A 20,905-nucleotide genomic window follows, 5' to 3' on the forward strand; every position below is an offset into this window, starting at 1 on the left:
TGGGACTACATCAGAATTAAAAGTTTTTGCTCAGCAAGAGAAACTGATATCAAAATAAACAGACAGCCAACTATATGGGAACTGATATTTTCAAACGACAGCTCAGATAAGGGCCTAATATCCAAAATTTACAAAGAACTCATAAAACTCAACAACAAACAAAAAAACAATCCAATAAAAAAATGGGAAGAGGACATGAACAGACACTTCTCCCAGGAAGAGATACAAATGGCCAACAGATATATGAAAAGATGCTCAGCTTCATTAGTTATTAGAGAAATGCAAATCAAAACTACAATGAGATACCACCTCACTCCTGTCAGATTAGCTATTATCAACAAGACGGGTAATAGCAAATGTTGGAGAGGCTGTGGAGAAAAAGGAACCCTCATTCACTGTTGGTGGGACTGTAAAGTAGTACAACCATTATGGAGGAAAGTATGGTGGTTCCTCAAAAAACTGCAAATAGAACTACCTTATGACCCAGCAATCCCTCTACTGGGTATATACCCCAAAACCTCAGAAACATTGATATGTGAAGACACATGTAGCCCCATGTTCATTGCAGCACTGTTCACAGTGGCCAAGACATGGAAACCACCAAAAAGCCCTTCAATAGAAGACTGGATAAAGAAGATGTGGCACATATACACTATGGAATACTACTCAGCCATAAGAAATGATGACATCAGATCATTTACAGCAAAATGGTGGGATCTTGATAACATTATAAGGAGTGAAATAAGTAAATCAGAAAAAAACAAGAACTACATGATTCCATACATTGGTGGAACATAAAAATGAGACTAAGAGACATGGACAAGAGTGTGGTGGTTACCAAGGGGGGGGGAGGGAGGACATGGGAGGGAGGGAAGGAGGGAGAGAGTTAGGGGGAGGGGGAGGGACACAGAGAACTAGATAGAGGGTGACGGAGGACAATCTGACTTTGGGCGAGGGGTTTGCAACATAATTTGATGACAAAATAACCTAGACATGTTTTCTTTGAATATATGTACCCTGATTTATTAATGTCATCCCATTACCATTAATAAAAATTTATTTAAAAAAAAGAAACAATATAGAAATATCTTATATAACAGTTTTTTTTGTTTTTTGTCAAGTATAATTTAACATATTTTATTAATATTTTAAAACTCATTCTTATAACATTATCTAGTTTTGCGTACTTCTTCAATTGTTCTCATTTAAGTATTAAATGCATGAAATAATAAACTAGTTTTCAGTATGTCTTTTTTATACTTAAAATGGTCATTAGGGAAGAAAACCAGTTATTAAGTTATTAGAATCCCACCACTGCCTCATTCTCAAGGTGTGAAAGTGAGAAGGGTATGGCTCAGGAATATTTTCTAATATTACCACTTCCTGGAACAGTGACAATGAGAACTCCCATACCAGTCTCCTTCTGTTCATACCACTAGTTTAAAGGGTTGGAGAACCCTGGCCCCCAAGAATAGACTGGTAATTCTCAAAACATTCCTTTAAAGAGGAGTTGTTTAATATCAGCCTATGTTAGAGTAATAAATGAGGAGATTTTATTTACTTACACCAGGCTTCTTGGAGTGTCTGTGTGCATGTGTAAGATTCAGAGTCATGGAGTCCCAAGCCTGCTAGAATCCTGATGGGGGAAGGCCAGTAGAATCAACATAAAGAACTCCATCTCAGTAATGTCACAGCTGCAGGCCTTGTTGGCTTCTACCCCCAGCTTTAAAATATTGGGTCATAGGCCTGACCTGAGGTGGCGCAGTGGATAAAGCGTCGACCTGGAAATGCTGAGGTCGCCGGTTCGAAACCCTGGGCTTGCCTGGTCAAGGCACATTTGGGAGTTGATGCTTCCTGCTCCTCCCCCCCATCTCTCTCTCCTCTCTCTCTCTCTCTCTCTCTCTCTCTCTCTCTCTCTCTCTCTCTCTCTTCCTGTCTCTCTCTCTCCTCTCTAAAATGAATAAATAAAAAATTAAAAAAATATTGGGTCACTCAAGTTTTCTCTGGGGAAGTTGGCCAGAAATTGCTTCTTCAGCTGTAGGCAGACTGCAAGTTTTAAGACCAACAGAGGTAGCATAGAGATGGAGTTTCTTGTATCTCATTTGCCAGCCATAGTTTGATTGAGGGGCTTTAGTGAAGCCTGAATAATAGTCCCTTCAGCATTCCATAGTGATCTAAAGCAAAAGCTAAGAGTGAATGGTATCCTTATCTACACGGGACCAGGACATTTTTTTAGGCTTTCATGGCCAGTTAGTGGGGATTCTGGGCTACAGATTCAGGCTGTTGTTCCAAGAACAATAGCATCAGGCCAAGGACTTGCAGAAAGCAGGAGATCACTATCATTGCTTTTTTCTATATTATTAACAATGCATTTGATTAGTGCATTTCTATTTTACTGTTTTTACATCTGTTTTATTTTTACGTTTGTTACTCTTTGGTTTTATCATTACCACAATCCAATGAAGAGACAGCATAAGGTATTGGTTAGGAACATGGGACTGCATTTCCCAATACAGTATATACAAAAGTTGAATTATTATGTTGTACACCTGAAACATTATGTAAAATGTAATGTTGTATGTCAAATATACCTGTTATTGTTTCTTTTTTCTTTAAAGAATGAAGGGGCTAAAAAAGTTGTTCAGCTACTCGGCATAAAAGTTTTCATAAATCTTGTCTATATAAGAATCTTTTAAAAAATAGAATAAAATAATTAAAAATTAAAAAAGACATGGAACTATATATACAGGCTACCTGGATGTGAATCCTAGACCTGTGAATCCTAGCTCTGCCACTTGCTGTGTATACATTAGACAATTTGCTTAATGACTCTATGTTTCACTTTCTTCATCTATAAAATGCGACTGATAATGATAGCTATGATATATTGTTGTTTTGGGACACAATGAGTTAGTATTTATGGTGCCTGGTACTATCATAGTGATTACTGTATAGATGTTTTAAAAATTGGCATACATATTTTCATCTGATTGTCACTACTGTATTCAACCATCATATTTGGCCAATTTTACCTCCTAAATATTTCAGGAACCCTTGCTCCCTTTCTTTCTCTGCTTCTCCTACCCTAGTTTAGGCCCATAGAAATAGCAAACTGCTCCCAACTCTCCATACATTATTTGTTGGTCTTTTCTATTGCAATCCTGTGACTTCATAACACCCCCTTCTCTGTCTATCTCCTACACCTCATTCTCTATTACCCTATATCCTTAGACTGCAAACTCTTTAATAAAAGACTACAAACTCCTTAAGAGCATTATCTCTGAATTTTCAGCATGTGGAAGAATGCATGACACAAAGAAAACACTCAATATTTATTGAGTTAATAGTGCCCTAGGCATTATGTAGTGGTTTACAGGGGGATTTTCATGCAATCTTAACTAAAACTCTTTGTTATAGTAAATACAATTATTTTCCCCATTTTAAATATTAGAAAACTAAAGCTTGGAGAGTCAAAATAATTTCCCCCATAAAAACACAGTTTTATATTAATATGACTATTCTATTCTTTACGTGATATTCTACAGTTTTTAATAGTGTGTAGAAAGAGAAGGTGCCAGAAAACCACAATTTATATCACCTGATGCATGAAGATATGATATTAATTTGCCTTTAAAAGAGCTGCTACCTTATTTTTATGTAGGTTTTTGTTGAATTACAGTACTTTTTCTGTAATGTTTAATCTTTTATGAAAGTAAAAAAATGTATATAACAGAAAAGTTTTACTATTTCTTAATCAATGGATCTGTGAGTCAATTGGATGCTATCTTTAACCCCATTACATACGTCAGGAGCTTTGCTTAGTATTTCATTCATACATTGTCATTTCATAAAGTCTTTCATGGTCAACTGAATTCACGAAAGATTGTCTATATCACTGATGACAGAAACAGCAGCTACTATTTATTGAGCACCTATCAGGTACCAAGCTTAATATGCTATAAGTTTTACTTGCACTATCCCATTGAAGCCTTTTGCAATACCTTCTGTTGTATTCTTTATTTTACCATGGGTGAACTTTGATTCAGAAAGTTTAACTCACTTGTGATTTCTCAAGTATCGAATAATGGAACATGGATTGAAAGTCAAATTGGTATGTCTCTAACACCTGGGCTTTTATTCCAAGCTGAAACTTGAAGATTGTCTAAGTTACTTAACCCTCTCTGAGCTTCAGTTTTCTAGTCTGTAAAATTGAGGGAAGTAACACATTATGTAGGGTTGCTATGAAGATTAGAAACAGTAGGTGTCCAGGAACCAGAGGCACATAGTACACATTTAAACGTTTAAATCATAGATGCAATGTTTATGCATTGTGGGACATTGAATGGGCAGAGGAATATCTGAGATTCCCCAAAACATTGGGGAGCTAGGGAGGAAGGATCTACAGCTTTAACAGTCTTAGAGCTGGACCTCTCCCCTCCAAAATACAGTGACCTAATGAAACTATGAGCGACAGGCGAGGTGGCAGGGGCCTGAATTTGGCTCCATCAACCTCTGCAGGGTTTCAAGAGAGAAGCACAGAGCTGGGGGGGGGGGGGGGCTTAGAAATCCCGGTTGTCAGAGGACTGCAGGTGTCAGGCAGAGTTAGTGTAGGTGGTCTCCCAGAGCTTGTCGGAGGGAGGGGAGGAGATTGGAGCTGACTAGCGAGCAGGCGATGTAGAGAAGGAGGCGGGGCTCAGAGCCTGGAAGGCTGTCCTTAGCTCTACTCATGCCGGGCAGTTCTCTGCGTCTGGAGGAGCTCACTGGAGAATCTCCTAAACCGGAGCAGGCCTTCAATTACCGTAAGTACCTGCAAATGAACGCATAGTCCAGTGGCTGAAGATTAAATACTGACCATTAGATCCTAAACAAAACCCCAAAATAGTCCCCCGCTGTAATTAATTGCCGTTATTCGAACTGCTCTCCAGTCTGTCCCCTCACCCTCTTCATTCTTTTCTTTCTTCTTCCCTCTCTAACACAGCCTTGCCTTGCTGAGGATCTCTAGGCACTAGATATCTTCCCTTTATCTTCTCAGTCTTCCCTCCAAACCCTCAGCGGAGGAGCATATACCCGGCGCCCTGCGGAGCCTAACCCCTTTGATTACTGGAGCTCTCAAAGCTATGCGGGGGGGGGGGGCAAACCAGCAGACATTCGAGAGTATGGGGTATGTCATGCTTTAAAGCATTGCGGAGGTGCCTAAGGGCGGGGGAATTGCTTGGGATGAATTGGAAGAGGAGGCTAAAAAGACTAGACTACCGAAGTTGGGGGTGGGGTTGTGGGTGTGAAAGGCCAATATGGGCGTGGTCATTTAACCTGAAGCTTGAAGCTGCTGTCCGTTTCCTGAGCATAAGGTTCATCATTTTGGTTGATTATAAATGAAACATTTTCCTTAGTGATGGGGGAATGGGGGAGGCGGCAGCTATGCTGAGCACCTCAGCTTCCCTGATTCCATTCAAACCCTTAGGAAGCAAAACCTTGGTTTAGGAGTCCAAGTGGCAAGGATGAAATCTCAAATGGCATTCATAGGCAGAATCCCTAGGCAGTAGAACCTGGCTTGTCCAATAAATCCTGGCCAAATGCTTCAGAGCAACAAAGCAACAGGGTGGCATCCAAGCCTGGGCTGGGCCCTGACCCTGGAGATAAGGGCCTGTAGGATTTGAGATGGAAAAAGCATCTTTAGGGTCCTACACCAGACTGATACAGTATTTGGGAAGAAGAAAAATAGCCTCTTTTGTATGAATTGTTCACTATGTATGTGCCTAGCACTATACATATCTTATTTCTGATCCAACACAACATCAATACTTAGGTAAATATTATTCTCCCATTTTGCAGATATGAAAAGTTCAAAGAGAATTATTGGAGCCTCCGTCAATAAAAAGAAGAAATACAAAAATAAACTGTGCTTCTTTCTGTCTCTGAATGTCCACCTGCTTCTTACAGTTCAAATGACTTATTCTGTCTGCCCAGGGTTAGCACTGGACCAAGTTAGAAGATGTGGTATTAGGATCAGTTTGGGAAAGAAAATCAGCCCCTTTTTGTTCTGGAAACTGCTTTACTCCATTCTACTGAGCTAAGATTAAACAACTGGGGTCAGTGGAGATTTGCCTGAGATTGTGTGGTGGTGATACACCTTCTCTTGTAAAAGAATACTCTGGGTGGGGTGGGAGACACAGGAAAGCATAAGGGGACTATCTTATGTACATTCAGTGCTGTGGTCAATAGCAGTTTCAGAAAATAAGGAGTTCCTCAACTCAAATATTTTCCCTATTCCCTGAAATTCAAACAATTCTTTTTATCCTCAGGGGCAATGAACAAAAATGGTTACAAATTAGAGGCAGACAATAAATCATTTACACCTTATATTAATTAGCTCAAGCAACTTGATTCTCCAGCACCTACTAGAGATGGGGATTTTGAGCTTTTGGGGTAAGAGATAAGAATGAGAGTAATTTTGTACCTGAAGCACCCCCCAGAAGGGAAGGTCTCGATGGGGATGAGATAGGACAGGTGTGGGAGTGAGAGGATAGAGGAAAGGACTACCTCTGGGAGTTTAAATACTTACTGGTTTTAGAGCATAGGCATTAGAGTTAAAAATGTATTTCAATTTAAACTCCAATATTTAATATTTTTGACTTTGGAAAAATTATATATCCTCTCTCAACCTCAGTTTCCTTGCCAGCAAAATAGGGATGGTAGGAACACCTCCTTTGCTACATTGTTGGAGGACTCATATATACATTCTGAAAAGGTGACTCTCTCCAACTCCCATTTCATTCATCCTGTAGGGCTTCTGATGGCCTAGATTAGGTCAAACCTCTGGGAATTTTAGATCCCAGGGAAAAACAGACAAATTTCAATAAATTTGAAACCTTAGGTACCAGCAACAAGACTTTGAGTGGAGGAGAGTGTGGGGAAAAGGGACAAATAAAGCAAGTAGCAGGTGATGATCTTGTGATACCTTGTAATACCTTGCATGCTTGTAAGGAAGTAGAAAGTAGTAAGGTTGTCAACTGCAGTTTAGTGACCCAAATTAAACTTTAAGGAAAAAGACAAGTAATTTAAGTAAAAACACTTTTGCTTTTAGAACACACCACCTGCTGAGGGTGCAAAGCCCTTTAAGCCTTGAAGCATATATTGAGCACCAGAAGACCCATAACCCTGGAAAGGCCAAGGGAGAAAGCCACCATGATGTGGACATTCAGTCTCTTGCTCTTTTGCATTCGTGAGTACAAGGGATGGGTGAGAGGCAAATAACCCTGTCATAAATAACCATATGGGTGGGCACCTTGGGGGGGAAGAGTAGAGTATTAATGTTTGTGAGTGGGTGGGGGAAATGAGCGACCTTTCCTTTACCATAATCTCTCTTTTTAGGACTGAGTCTGGGTATGACATCAATGGGTAAGTAAATCCTGATACCTCAAGTACCTTCCTTCCTGAAGGTTCCAAGATAACAGCCTGCCTCCATGGCCCTGGACCAAACTCCCTTGAGATCCCCCCAAAAATCCCCAGATTGAGAATAAGAGCTCCTCATTTCATGACTTGGTTTCCTACAGAATGGTAAAGAGCTTTTTCTCAGATAGAAATGAAACCAGGCTTGCACTTTACCTCCCAACTCACTCGGATTCCTTGAACACATATCTATGGTCCCTATCCCACCTCCCACATGAACAGACACTTCTATTCCCAAGGGAAGACAAAGGGAAAAATCTGAGTCAGGACTAATTTTGAGGGACGTTGGGGGCACATTGTGGGAGAGTTGTACTGCTCACATCTTTCTGATCTTTGGAAATGACAGTGATACAGCTTCAACCAGCGCTGTGGATAGAGACCAGCTACCCCCAGGCTCCATGGGAGAATATCACACTTTGGTGTAAAAACCCTTCTTGGATTTCAAGCAAGTTCCTGCTGCTGAAGGATAAGACTCAGATGACCTGGATCCACCCTTCCTACAAAACCTTTCAAGTTTCATTCCCCTTAGGTACCCGTACTAAGTCCAATACAGGTCATTACAAGTACTGCTCCTGGAAGGAGACAGGCCGGTCAGATTCCAGGAAATTTTTAGAGTTGGAGGCACCAGGTAAGAAGACAGAAATAGCTAATCAAGAACAAACTTGGGGCTTATACTTGCCTTCGCATTGCAGGGTTTCTTTAATTCATTCATCCATTTACTTCAAATGCATGCATATATATATGTGGGCATTCCACAGTTAGTAAATATGTGCTTACTCAAGTATAGCCAATGTAAAGTGATAATGCGGACTCTGAAATATATTTAGAGGGCAAGCTCTCAAATTATGGTGCCCCAGATGGGGGAAGGAGGAGTGGCAAATAAAGATTACACAGATTTAAATGAGATTACTCATTTAAATAGAGTTCTTCTCTGCTGCTCCCTGAGCAGCACTGTCCTTCTTCTGCCTGATTTCTAGTTTGTTCTCTCTTGCCAGGCCAGCTGCCCAAGCCCATCTTCTGGATCCAGCCTGAGATTTCTTCTCTTCCTGGACGTAATATTAACATACTTTGTCATGGCTGGCTTCAGGATTTGGTATTCGTACTGTTCAAAGAGGGCTGTGCAGAGCCCATGGATTACCAAATCCCAACTGGGACAGTGACCATCTTCTCCATTACCAACATGACACCTAAGAGTGAAATGGTTTACATCTGCCGTGCTCACATCCAGATACTGCCCACCCTGTGGTCAGAGCCCAGAAACCCCCTGAAGCTGATTGTGGCAGGTGGGTGTGGTTATGGCTGCTGGGGTCTGATGATTGTGGTCCCTGGGATCATGGCTAGATGAGAAAGGTTTTCTGATTTTACTCTCTTCTGCCAGTTCTTAGGCTCTGCAAGACCCATTAGGTAGAATCATTTGCTATTACTGAGATGAAAATGAAAATCATACATGCTATACTAGGCAGATGTTTGGGAGCCAATCACTTGGCTATTGAATGAATCCAGCAAAATGTCCAACAGGTTCAGCTCATCACATCTTCGTTGTTTTCTACTTGTTGAATATCATGAATTCATTTATTCATTAGACTATATTTATTGAGCACTTAATATGTGCCAGGCACTGCCACTGCAGTCTTAAAAACTGATATTTAAAATTATAAATGCATTTTATTTTATTTTATTTGTGATTATTAATTTTTAGTGTGGGAAAAAGAATGAATCACTAGTGCTGGTGATAAAAATAAACAAAAATGACAAAGAAAGTCATAGTGTATATTTTAGGAAGGACTTTATAAATTGCTTTGGTCATGTATATACAGATCTATTATAGCAGTAGCAAGCTTTAAACACAACAGCAGTCTCCCCAAAATGTACAAATGCCAGACGTACACCCTAGCCCCCACTCCCTCACACTATGGGCTGGATGCTTATTAGATAGAATTGGTTACATTTGCTTTCAAGCTAAATAAGATTTGGAAAAGCTGTAGTGGTATAGAAAGTACCCTGGATTTAGAGGCAGTAATCCTGGTTTCTAGTTCCATGTCTTACACTGCCTCTCTGTGAAATCTTGAGCAAGTGACTTTACCTCTCTGTGCTTTGGTTTCCACCATTCTAACAGGGGATAACAGTATTTATCCAATCTACTATATGATACCTCTCTTTGCTTCATGTCCCTGATTTGAAAAATTGGTATAGTAACAATGCCTACCTCACAGGGTTGTTATGAGGGTTTGCCAAAATATAATACATGTACAGTGCCTGGCATATAAGTTCTCAGTAAATGGTAGATATTAATTTCATTAGTATAGCTTTTTATTGAGGATCAGAAACAAAGATCTGTCTGTTTTAACTATGCATATGTGTGTTTGTTGTATGAATGTCCTTCCAGCATAGATTCCACTAGCACACACATCTGAAGTTACTTGTTCACTAGTATCCCCCTTAAACAATGAGCTTTTTGCTGACAGAGACTGTGTTTTCTTTACTTGCATATTTGTAGAGCTAGCTATATGATTCCTGACTCTTTCTAAATGCTCAGTGAGCATATGATGGAGCTGATCTTTCCAAAAGTGGATGAGTGGGTCTACCTAAGACTGGGGGTGGATAAGAAGGAGTGGTATGTGAAGGTTTCTCCTCTATTTTGTAGTTTAATATCTCTGGAGCAACAATACAGGGACATTAGGGTATGGATTCATTAACAGATATTTTTAGGGTTGCAGACTTACTGGCCAGTCCTTCACTGGCATCTTTTAATATGCTGTTGGGAAATAGGGTCTTACATGTGTTCAAAATCCATCCTTAATATTACACTTGAATTCATGCTCTACAAAGTCATGTTTTTGGTTTCACTGTGATTGGAAAAATTACATTTGTCATGTCAGGGGCCTCAAGATACAGCAAATTACAAAAGTATATATTTCACTGAGACATATTCCAAAACATAGAGCTCAGTGGAGCTGATAGAGCCCAGTGAGAGAGCAGAGGCATAAGTGAACTTAATAATGATCATATCCTAAAACAGTCAGAGATTTAAGAAAGAAGAGGGAATAGAAGGTAAACTTCAATTAATACTTCCTGTTTAAATAAACTAGAAAAGAAAACCAGGAAATAATAAGGAAGAATTATCTTATCTTTAATTCAGGGTCTCTTCCCTTTCTAGGACTCTATCCCAAACCAACTCTCATAGCTTATCCTGGGCTCATCGTGGCACCTGGAGAAAGTTTGACTCTCAGGTGTCAAGGGCCAATCTATGGAATGACCTTTGCCCTAATAAAGCTTGAAGACTTGAAGAATTTCTATTACCTAAAGAGGCCAGTAAAAAACGAGGCATATTTCAATTTCCGGGCTTTGAAAATCCATGATGCTGGACATTACCTCTGTTTTTACTATGATGTGTCATACAGAGGTTCACTTCTCAGTAATATCCTGAAAATCGAGGTAATAGGTAAGAGAAGGGGATGCTGTGGGACCTCTGTCCAGGGCTAAGGATGCACAACTCCCTCTGGGCCCCTAGAAAACCTAATCATGCAGCCAGGGTCAACAGTGGTGGAGGAAGTGGGATTTGCCAAAGGTGAACAGGAGGAAGAGGAGGAAAAGAACCCCAAGTAGTGGGAGGAGGAAGTCAGCCTATCATCATCTGGGTTTTTTTGTTTGTTTTTTTTGTTTGTTTTTGTTCTCCTCCTAGACACTTTCCCCAAGACCTGGCTACTTGCTCAGCCCAATGTTGTGGTCCAAATTGGTCAGAACATAAGCCTGTGGTATCGATGGCCAGTAGATAAAGTGGTGCTTCCAAAGTATGAAGAAGAAGTCAAACCACTTCAACCCTTGGCTGCCACCAATATCGATAATAATGAGTCATCCTTACTAAAAAATGTGACCTATGATGGCATTGATAACTGCCGCTATCTCTTCTCCTGGAAGACCTCTATCAGGATGAAGTCACAAAATGTTATGGAGCTTGTGGTTGTAGGCAAGTGTTAATAACTCTTGTTTGTTTTTATCATCATTGCAGTGTTCTAGAAAGGTGTTTGTGGCCCTGTATCCTCTTAGAGTTATGAGCCAAGGAAAAACACACTTATAAATTGGTGTAGAATTTTTTTCAATAACTTTATGCACCTTCTCTCCCAGGATTGTTACACAAGCTCTACATCTCAGCATGGTCTAACCCCATTTTAATCCTTCAAAAAGTTATTTTCTTTATGCCAAGAAAAACGTATAGGTATGAGGTCCTGAATGAAAGTAGGAATGGATACTAAGGAGTGGGGTAAGGGGTTCTGATGCATAGTCAAATTTTGAAGCCACTGACCTAGTGAACGTAGAAAAGAAAAGGAGACCAACTAGAGAGCTAAAAAAACATTTGTTGGGGAGAGGGTACTGAGTTCAAGGTCACTTCTAACTCTGGTCTCTGGACTTGTTTCAGATAAGGCCCCTGAACCCTCCCTGTCAGCCTGGCCCAACACCGTGTTCAAGCTAGGAAGGGACATCACTCTTCAGTGCCGAATATCTCACCCACTTGAATTTCCTCTGGAATGGGAAGAAAGAGCAACATTAAAAAATCTCTCAGTGGACGGAGACCTCATCATCAATAATATGGAAGGGAAAGGCACAGGGACCTACAGTTGCATGTATCGCATAGAAGCACACCCTAACATCTGGTCACATCGCAATGAGCCTCTGAAACTGATGGGGCCAGCAGGTGAGAGGACAACTCTTCATAAGGATGCCCTTTCACATCTTTTGCCGTGATGCCTTGAGACCCCAGAGCAGTGCCCAAAAAGATATAGAAAGGAAAGTGAGGAGCTTGTAAGTCAAGGCCCTTGGGTTTGGGCACTCTTCCCCTGGGGTGGTCTCACAGTCACTCAAAAGAAGTGGATACTTTCAAGGCTCCCATTCTTCATGAAAAAAGAAGGCCACTTCTATCTCACCTTTCCTTCACTGTCGGTAACCAGCTCTCCTTTCCCCCAAGACTGTGTTCAACTTCCCCTATCCCCATCAAGGCCCCTGCTTCTCTTCTTCTCTGGCCACAGGCTTGCTCACCTGGAATTACATTCTGAATGAAGCTGTCAGGTTATCCCTAATCATGCAGCTTATTGCCTTGCTGTTGGTAGTGCTATGGATAAGGTGGAAATGTTGGAGACTCAGAATCAGGTAACTGTCTTGTCCCAGTCCTGTGTGCCTCAACCTAACTGAGTCCAGGCTCTCCAGAGACTCAGGAATGAGTTATACACAAGTTGAGACAAGCCACAGGAGCACACCCTTTGTATACTCCACCCTCTGGGCCTAAGACACAAGATTTTCTCATCCCAACTGTTTCTCTTTCATCTCAGAGAGGGTTAGCACCCAACCCAGGGGGTGGAGAAGTAATCAAGAACCTCATTCTCTGATAACCCCCAGGAGAGTGCCCAAATGTCCCACCCATACCATCTCCCCTTCTGAAGTGATTGACATCTTCCTTATTAACCTCCATGTCGGAACTTTTTCTTTTGCAAGAAGCCATGCTCTCCTGTCCCCCAGAATGTTATCCAACTCCTATCCCAGCTTTTCACCCTTAATCTGTAGCTCTCAAGGTATAGTATTGTGGTTTATCCTAGTTGCCATAGAAACCAGCTTCTGTGTCACTGTGGCCTCCAACTACCTGTACAGAGCATTCTCAGAATACAATCTTAACTTGGATGGGCATCTGATGAGACCATGGATTGGGCTAGGGAATCAGACTGCTTCTTCTCACCCAGAAAATGGCAAGCCAAACAGGTTCTCTTGCCATTTTTTTAAATCTTTGATGTCATTCCCTTTTCTCCCCATTCCCATGACCTGTGTTCAGGCTATTCTGTTTGAAAATGAGAAGAAAAATAACAGTTCTTGGCCTGGAGGAAGCCTCAATTCCTGAATGCCTTGCTTACTTTTCCCCACCCTCTGTTCCTGGCTGTATCCCCCAATCATGGTCATAACCTTTGTGTGTCTGGGAGTATTCAATACACAATGGATGATACCTATAATTGTGTGTGTCTATGTTTTCCACTGGGACCTGAGGGACAGAGTTCTTTGGTAATGATAAGGGAAGCACCTAAACCTTCTGCAAAAACCATCACCTTTGAGTTTTGACAGTTTCAGTGGGGGATGAGTTCTAGTCCTCAGAAGCTATCCTGAATCCCACATACATTGAGTAACCTGCAAGCCAGAAGTAAGGAAAATGTAGCTTTGAGTGCCCCACTTCAGCCCAGGACCACTGTATCAAAGAATGAGTTTAGAAAGCAGATTTCAGAAAAACTTGAGAAGCAGATTTTCCTGACTAAGAAGTAAAAATTTTCAAATGAATTTTGGCTTAATATCTAATTTTACAGGACCCAAACCCCACAGCTGCTGCATATTTCTAGTCATAATCTGGGGGGTGGAATAAAGATCCCACACTCTAACAAGCTTTGTTCAGCACTGACAATCCTCTGATAATTCACTGTGGCTGCCTAGTCAACATTTCCATAACAATGGCAGGTGAGGCAGGTCAGTCTGAAGACCAATACTTCCATAATAAAAACTGCTTCCAAACTTAAACTTGATAATGGTCAAAACACTCAAGATTTCTCCCTCTACCCCCACACTTACTACCTAGAGCTGCCGATCACTGTGAGCTCCCAGGGTTCTGAGAGCTAGAGTTACAAAATTTTCACATCTGACATCTCAATTCCAGCAACAACCTAATCATGGCCATGGCAAGCTGACATCTGATATAGGCTGGGAAGAAGGAGGGTGGGGGTACATGGGTCATGAAAGTGCAAGAGATTTGTAGATGGAAAGGACCTCAAAAAGAAAAGCCATCGATGTCAGAAAAGATTATTTCCCTTTATCCTGGCTATATTCAATCCCTATTGGGTGGTGAGCAAGCCAATGACATAAATTGCCGCCCCCTTCTCTCCGCCCTTTCCCTAATCCCAGCAACTCCTCTCATCTCTTTTCTGGTCTCGCTAGAGAAGCCTGGTTGCTGGGAACAGCTCAAGGGGTCACCATGCTGTTCATAATCACTGCCCTTCTCTGCTGTGGTGAGTACAAGGGGGTGGGGTAAGAGTCTGAGCAGCAAGCCTGGGTGAAGTTCTGTGGGGGAGGGGGCAAAACCCTGGCAGCAATTTCTTTTTCAGGACTGTGCAATGGGGTATTGACAGAAGAGATTGGTGAGTTTTTTTCTGCTCCAGACTGAGACATTCCTCCTTAGAGATCTGAAATAACTACGTAGTGTCAGAGTCAGTGGCCAGGGAGTGACTGATTGGAAGGGAAGGACAGCCAGGAAGGCACACTTGCTAAAGTTGCTAGAAAAATTCAGCCTATAACTCTGCTTTTATGCTTGCAAATTTTCTTCGAAGCTTCTGCACTTTTCTGAGTTTCGCCTGAGACATTAGCTTACCCTTTCCCCTACACCTGAAAAAGGAAGGAAAAGGTTAGAATTTGAGTTGAATGGGGAAGTGGGGAGTGTGATGTGGGTAGGGGGTTCCAAAGTAAAGGTAGGGGGAGAAAGTAGGAGAATGGCTTTATTAACTCTGCTGTTTCTAGAAATAATCATGCCAACCCCTAAACCTGAGCTATGGGCAGAGACCAACTTCCCTCTGGCCCCGTGGAAGAACTTAACCCTCTGGTGCAGAAGCCCTTCTGGCTCAACTAAGGAGTTTGTGCTGCTGAAAGATGGGACGGGGTGGATCGCAACTCGGCCAGCCTCAGAACTGGTTCGGGCTGCTTTCCCCCTTGGTGCCCTGACCCAGAGCCATACCGGGAGTTACCACTGTCATTCGTGGGAAGAGATGGCTGTTTCGGAGCCCAGTGAAGCACTTGAGCTGGTGGGGACAGGTAAGAAATGTCAGAGCGTCCTTTGGAATAATCCTCAGAGCCCCTGGGACTCTACCATTGCTCCTGGGTTTGGGGGAATGCACAGACTAAGAGCCAAGTGGCTTATGCCACATGTAGGAAAGGAGGGACACTGAAATGGAGGAGGTGGTAGGAGAGTAAGAAGAGATTGACAGGAGGATCCAAAGGCCAGTCCAGAATGGATTTCTTTTTTGCTGACTCAGTGACTCCATGTCCTCTCTGGGCACCTTCAAACTTCGGACTGCATTTCTATCCTATTTTTATTTTCTAGACATCCTCCCCAAACCTGTCATTTCTGCTTTGCCCCCAATCCGGGGCCAGGAACTGCAAATCCGATGCAAAGGATGGCTGGCAGGCATGGGGTTTGCACTGTATAAGGAAGGATTGCAGGAACCTGTCCAGCAACTTGGTGCGGTTGGGAGAGAAGCCTTTTTTACAATCCAAAGAATGGAAGAAAAAAAGGAAGGCAATTATAGTTGCCGCACTCACACTGAAACGCACCCTTTCAAATGGTCTGAGCCCAGTGAGCCCCTGGAACTTGTTTTAAAAGGTAGAACTGAAAAGGGTATGTGAAAAAGGAGGGGGGAAGACAAAAAACTCTGGGTCAGACACTCCTCTCCCCACAGCAAACTTTGTAGTTGGTCCTAGCAGCCTGTGTCCAATCTTAGAGCCAGGCAGGCGTGGTGTGGGGAGTGCCGGGGCCTCTGCCTGCATGATATAAATAGCAGTAATCATTATTAATAGCTGGAGTTTGTGGAGGGTGATTTAATTTTTCTAATTATTTTATATTAATTATTTTAGCTATAGAGCAAATATTCAAGGGATATTTGGACAAAAAAGTGAGACGGTACCTTAGAGAAGATACTATTTCCCCTTCCTGTCCAAATGGGCCAACTGAGGCTCAGGGAACCAACAGAACCTCAGTGACAATTAAATCTTTTAGCTAGCCTCCATGATCTACCCTGATTACAATGAGGTTACAGCTGCAGGAGGTAAGGGGTGGGCGCTGAAGGGTCCTTGTGAGAAGTGCATCTGCCAAGTGGAGTTGCCTGCATTTTTAAATGCAGAACCTACCTCTGAATGAAATACTGTATAAAACAAAGAAGGTTCCTGGAACCAATATTAGCTATATTACTTTTTTTCTCCTTTAAGCTGGTTTCATGTTGTGTTCTGTTTCTTTGCCTTCTAGAAATGTACCCGAAGCCCTTCTTCAACACATGGGCCAGCCCAGTGGTCACTCTTGGTGCTCGAGTGACATTCAATTGCTCCACTCCTCACCAGCACATGAACTTTATTCTTTACAAAGATGGAAATGAAATAGCGTCCAGTGAGAGGTCTTGGGCAAGCCCGGGGGCCAGTGCAGCTCAGTTTCTGATCACTTCAGTGGACATTGGTAATGGAGGGAATTACAGCTGCCGCTATTATGATTTTGCTATCTGGTCTGAGCCCAGCGAATCTGTGGAGCTCGTGGTGACAGGTCAGAAGTGGGAAAATGAAGGTGGAGGGCAAACTAACCCTGAGACAGTGGGTGGAAGGCCTGTCAGCAGGAGAGAAAGAAGTGCTCCTTCTCAAAGTCACCAAGAAAGTGCTTAGAAAGGTGATTGGCACATGGTAAACAGATCATGTAAGGCAACTATTGATATTATCAATAAAAGAATAAGAGAAACAGAGAGGGAAAAGGCAAGTAATTAATTTCTGGGGAAAGAAGTAAGGCAGATGGGGGTGTCCAAGCCCTAGAGTCAAATTCACTTTGCACTATTTATGAAATCATTTTTTTGTTTGGCCTTGAGCTTTAGGTTCAGTGTCTCCTTTTTCTTTAGCTTGGTTGTCAAAGATTGGTGGGCTGGATGGTCCTCAAAGAAAGGGTGAAGATCTTCAAATGTCAGCTGCATCAGAAGTAATAGTTTTCAAAGGCTGTATAACATCATGGGAAAATATTTACAATGTAAAGTGAAAAAATATTAAACTATGTAATCAAGTATACAATAGGATCCCAATTATGCAAATAGTTATACCTACAATGACATGAGCATGTAAAGAAAAAAATTAAAAGAAAAGAAAGATATAAATATATATATAAAGAATGGTTATCATTGAATGGTAAAATTACATTTTCTTCATTAGTTTTTTTTCTGTATTTTCTAATTTTCTACAATAAACCTGTTTTTTTAATAACAGTTAAAAAAACAATTTACAGAATGTGGGAGGGCAGGCTTCTCTAACATTGTGGTCTCTTTAATTTCAGAATTCTACCCCAAACCCATACTCCTGGCACAGCCAGGTCCTGTGGTGTTTCCTGGGAAGAACGTAATCCTGCACTGTCAGGGGACTTCCCAGGGAATGCGGTTTGCCCTCTTGCATGAGGAAACTCAGGTTCCTTTACAGTTCCAGAGTACCTCAGGGAACTCAACTGACTTCCTCCTCCACACTGTTGGGGAAGAGGACTCTGGAAACTACAGTTGTATCTACTATGAGACTACCATGTCAAACAGAGGATCACATCTCAGCAAGCCTGTTATGATCTGGGTGACTGGTAAGAACAGAGAAAACATGGAGCTGGGACAGAGACAACAGCTGTAAGGGTTAGGAAGGGTAACCCCTCTTGTAAGGCTAGGCTAGGCCATGGAGGGGAACTACTGTGGCCAGAAAGAAAAAGATGAATGGTTAATTCAGCAAGAGGTAAGTTTCCATACTCACCACTTTATACCTTTGGTCTCCTCGTAGACACATTTCCCAAGCCACGGTTGTTTGCTGAGCCCAGTTCTGTGGTTCCCATGGGGCAGGATGTTACTCTCTGGTGCCAAGGGCCAGTCTATGGAGTAGGGTACATTCTGCACAAAGAAAAAGAAGGTACTTCAATGCAGCTCTGGGGATCCACCAGTAATAGCGGGGAGTTCTTCATCGCCAATATATCTGGTACTAGCATAGGGCATTACACCTGCTGCTACCACCCTGATTGGGACAGCCCTATCAAGATACTGCCTAGCAACACCTTGGAACTTATAATCACAGGTAAGGGGGGAAATCTTTGTAGTGGGGATGGGGGAGTATAAAGGTGGGAATAGACTAGAAGATGGTACAGATGGTTTTCAGAGTTTAAGAAGCAAGCAATAGTCTTGCCTTTTAATTAAACATCAGTCTTCAGGGGTGATCTCTTCTCTCTGACCAGGAATTAATTTTTTCTAGGTTTTCTCCCCAAACCCAGACTACTAGTCCAGCCTGGTCCCATGGTAGCCCCTGGAGATAATATGACTTTTCAATGTCAAGGAGAACTGCCAGATTCAACATTTGTCTTGTTGAAGGAGGGTTCTCAAGAACCCTTAGAGCAACGGAGGACAAGTGGCTACAAGGCTGACTTCTGGATTCCAGCGGTGACAGGTGAAGACTCTGGGATCTATAGCTGTGTTTATTATTTGGACTCTGCTCCCCTTGCAGCTTCCAATCATAGTGACTCCTTGGACATCTCGGTGACTGGTAAGGTCATGGAGACTTCAGAAAGTGTCTAGATTTTAGTGTTTTTAGTAGTTAGCCCTAAGGGAGTTAAGGGTTGGGTTCAGAACCACCTCTTATTCTGTGTTCTGGTTGGTTACAGATAAACCCCCTAAACCTTCCTTGTCAGCCTGGCCCAGCACTGTGTTCAAGCTAGGGAAAGACATAACCCTTCAGTGCCGAGGACCTATGTCAGGTGTTGAATTTGTTCTGGAACATGACAGAGAAGAAGCTCCTCAGCAGTTCTCAGAAGATGGAGATTTTGTCATTAACAATGTAGAAGGAAAAGGCATTGGAAACTACAGCTGTAGCTACCGCCTCCAATACCACCCAGATATCTGGTCAGAACCTAGTGATTCCCTGGAGCTGGTGGGTGCAGCAGGTGAGTGGATAATCCCTCCATGTTCCTGGCATTAATGCACCTGGGATCCCAGTGACATTTCCCATGGAGACAAACCAGATATGGAAGAGAGTGGGCTTGGAATCAGAGACAAGTGTTGTTATATTTCTCTAGGAGTAGTGAGGTGGGACTTCAGATTCACTCAAAGTTAGTGAGCTGGATATTTTCAAAGCCTCTGCCATACACCTCCCCCAAAAGAGGGCTGCTTCTGCCTTATCATAGGCACTGTCTCTGATAACCTCTTCTACAGTTTCAACACATGGCTCCCAAGTAAAGCTTGAAGGAGGCCAGATGAAGAGGCAATGAGAGATCAAGTGGAACATACATGTGCTAACCTCTATGGCTTTTCTTTCTCCTTTTTTATCATCACAGGGCTTTCTGCTCAAGAGTGCACTGTCGGAAACATTGTCCGAAGTAGCCTGATTGTCGTGGTGGTTGTAGCTTTGGGGGTGGTTCTAGCCATAGAGTGGAGGAAGTGGCCTCGACTCCGAATCAGGTAAATATATCATGTCAGCCTCCTTCTGCAAACCCAAGGCTACTGAAAAAACAATGCTTTCAATGTGCCTATAACATATGATCCTCACAATTCTAACTGTTTTCAAATTGGTTGTTCTGGATACTCCTTTAGTCATGTCTTTTATCTACACAGAGATTCAGATACAGATGGAAGGGACCAGACCATAGTCCTTGAGGAGTGTAACCAAGAGGAAGAACTGGGCGGCAACACCAACTCTCCCTCATCACTCTCTCAGGAAACCTCTGTGGACCTGCCTGTCCCAATATAATAATCCCCTCCTTTACAAAAGCTTTCTTCTCCTCTCTCTTTTATTTTCAGAGGCCAGTAAATCTGACTGATTACCCTGGAAGTCAGCCCCATCTCATATTCCTTGGTCACTAGTCATCTGAGCAGGGTCAAGGGGATTGTGGGAGTTCAGAGTTCTCTCAACTGTAGATATTAGGTGAGATGTTCCCTAAAGAAAGATCCCCCATCTCTGTGACTCCTCACTATATTGATTTACTGGTGCGTGTAATTCCATTAAAAATGTATTCTTCTGAATAAAGAGAGTATTCACTATTTAACTGCAAAAATTATGGCAGTGATTTTCCACTGGTCTGTTTTTCACTTAAACTTAGTAGAAATGGTATATTGGAACTGACCTCCATGGCAGAATAAGAGATAATGGGACTGATAGTACAGAGAAAGGAGCTCAATGATGGGATAGAAGAGGAGGGAAGATTCCAAAATAGTCTTTATCAATGTGGTTTGAGACATGATCCTGAACAGAATGTCCTTTTGTCTTTCCATTTCATTACTGAATAAATAGATGAATAAACAAATGGATGGCAAATATTCTCTCCAAGTTGAGCCTGAGGAAGGCAAACGTTGAAGTTAAATCATTTTTACTGTATTACTTCTTGGTCCATAGTACACAAACATCAGGATTAGTCCTCTGCAAAACTATGAAATTGTCCAAGTATGCTTTGTGGCCCCTGTGTAACAATCATAGGGTGTACATTAATTTACTCTTAAGGGTGTATAATGGATAAAGCTAAATACTTTCCCTCCCTTAAACATAACCTTCTTTTCCCAAAGGAATGGACCTCTGGTGGTGAGATTTCAGAGGGTGATAAGCAAGTGAGATGATTGATTTGGAGCAGGGGACCTACCAGTGTCTTCATCTAGGACTTCAAATGGAGGCCAGCTCACACTCTAAGCTGCTG

The 20,905-nt window shown here is 42.1% G+C and overlaps 1 protein-coding gene across 1 annotated transcript; it reads left to right on the forward strand.

Moving 5' to 3' along the window:
• Window positions 1-4,726: 4,726 nt before the first annotated feature.
• Window positions 4,727-20,134, forward strand: IGSF1 (immunoglobulin superfamily member 1). Its single transcript, XM_066250020.1, has 20 exons — window positions 4,727-4,799; window positions 7,121-7,222; window positions 7,372-7,398; window positions 7,796-8,077; window positions 8,445-8,732; window positions 10,607-10,891; window positions 11,132-11,416; window positions 11,867-12,142; window positions 12,474-12,594; window positions 14,410-14,480; window positions 14,577-14,609; window positions 14,986-15,276; window positions 15,566-15,844; window positions 16,484-16,771; window positions 17,540-17,827; window positions 18,019-18,306; window positions 18,481-18,768; window positions 18,887-19,165; window positions 19,556-19,679; window positions 19,833-20,134. Exons 1-20 carry the CDS (start codon window positions 4,727-4,729, stop codon window positions 19,966-19,968), a joined length of 4,104 nt encoding a protein of 1,367 aa, XP_066106117.1. The 3' UTR covers window positions 19,969-20,134.
• The last annotated feature ends 771 nt before the right edge of the window (window positions 20,135-20,905 follow it).

This window comes from Saccopteryx bilineata, chromosome X, assembly GCF_036850765.1.
Source record: "Saccopteryx bilineata isolate mSacBil1 chromosome X, mSacBil1_pri_phased_curated, whole genome shotgun sequence".
Classification (NCBI taxonomy): Eukaryota; Metazoa; Chordata; class Mammalia; order Chiroptera; family Emballonuridae; genus Saccopteryx; species Saccopteryx bilineata.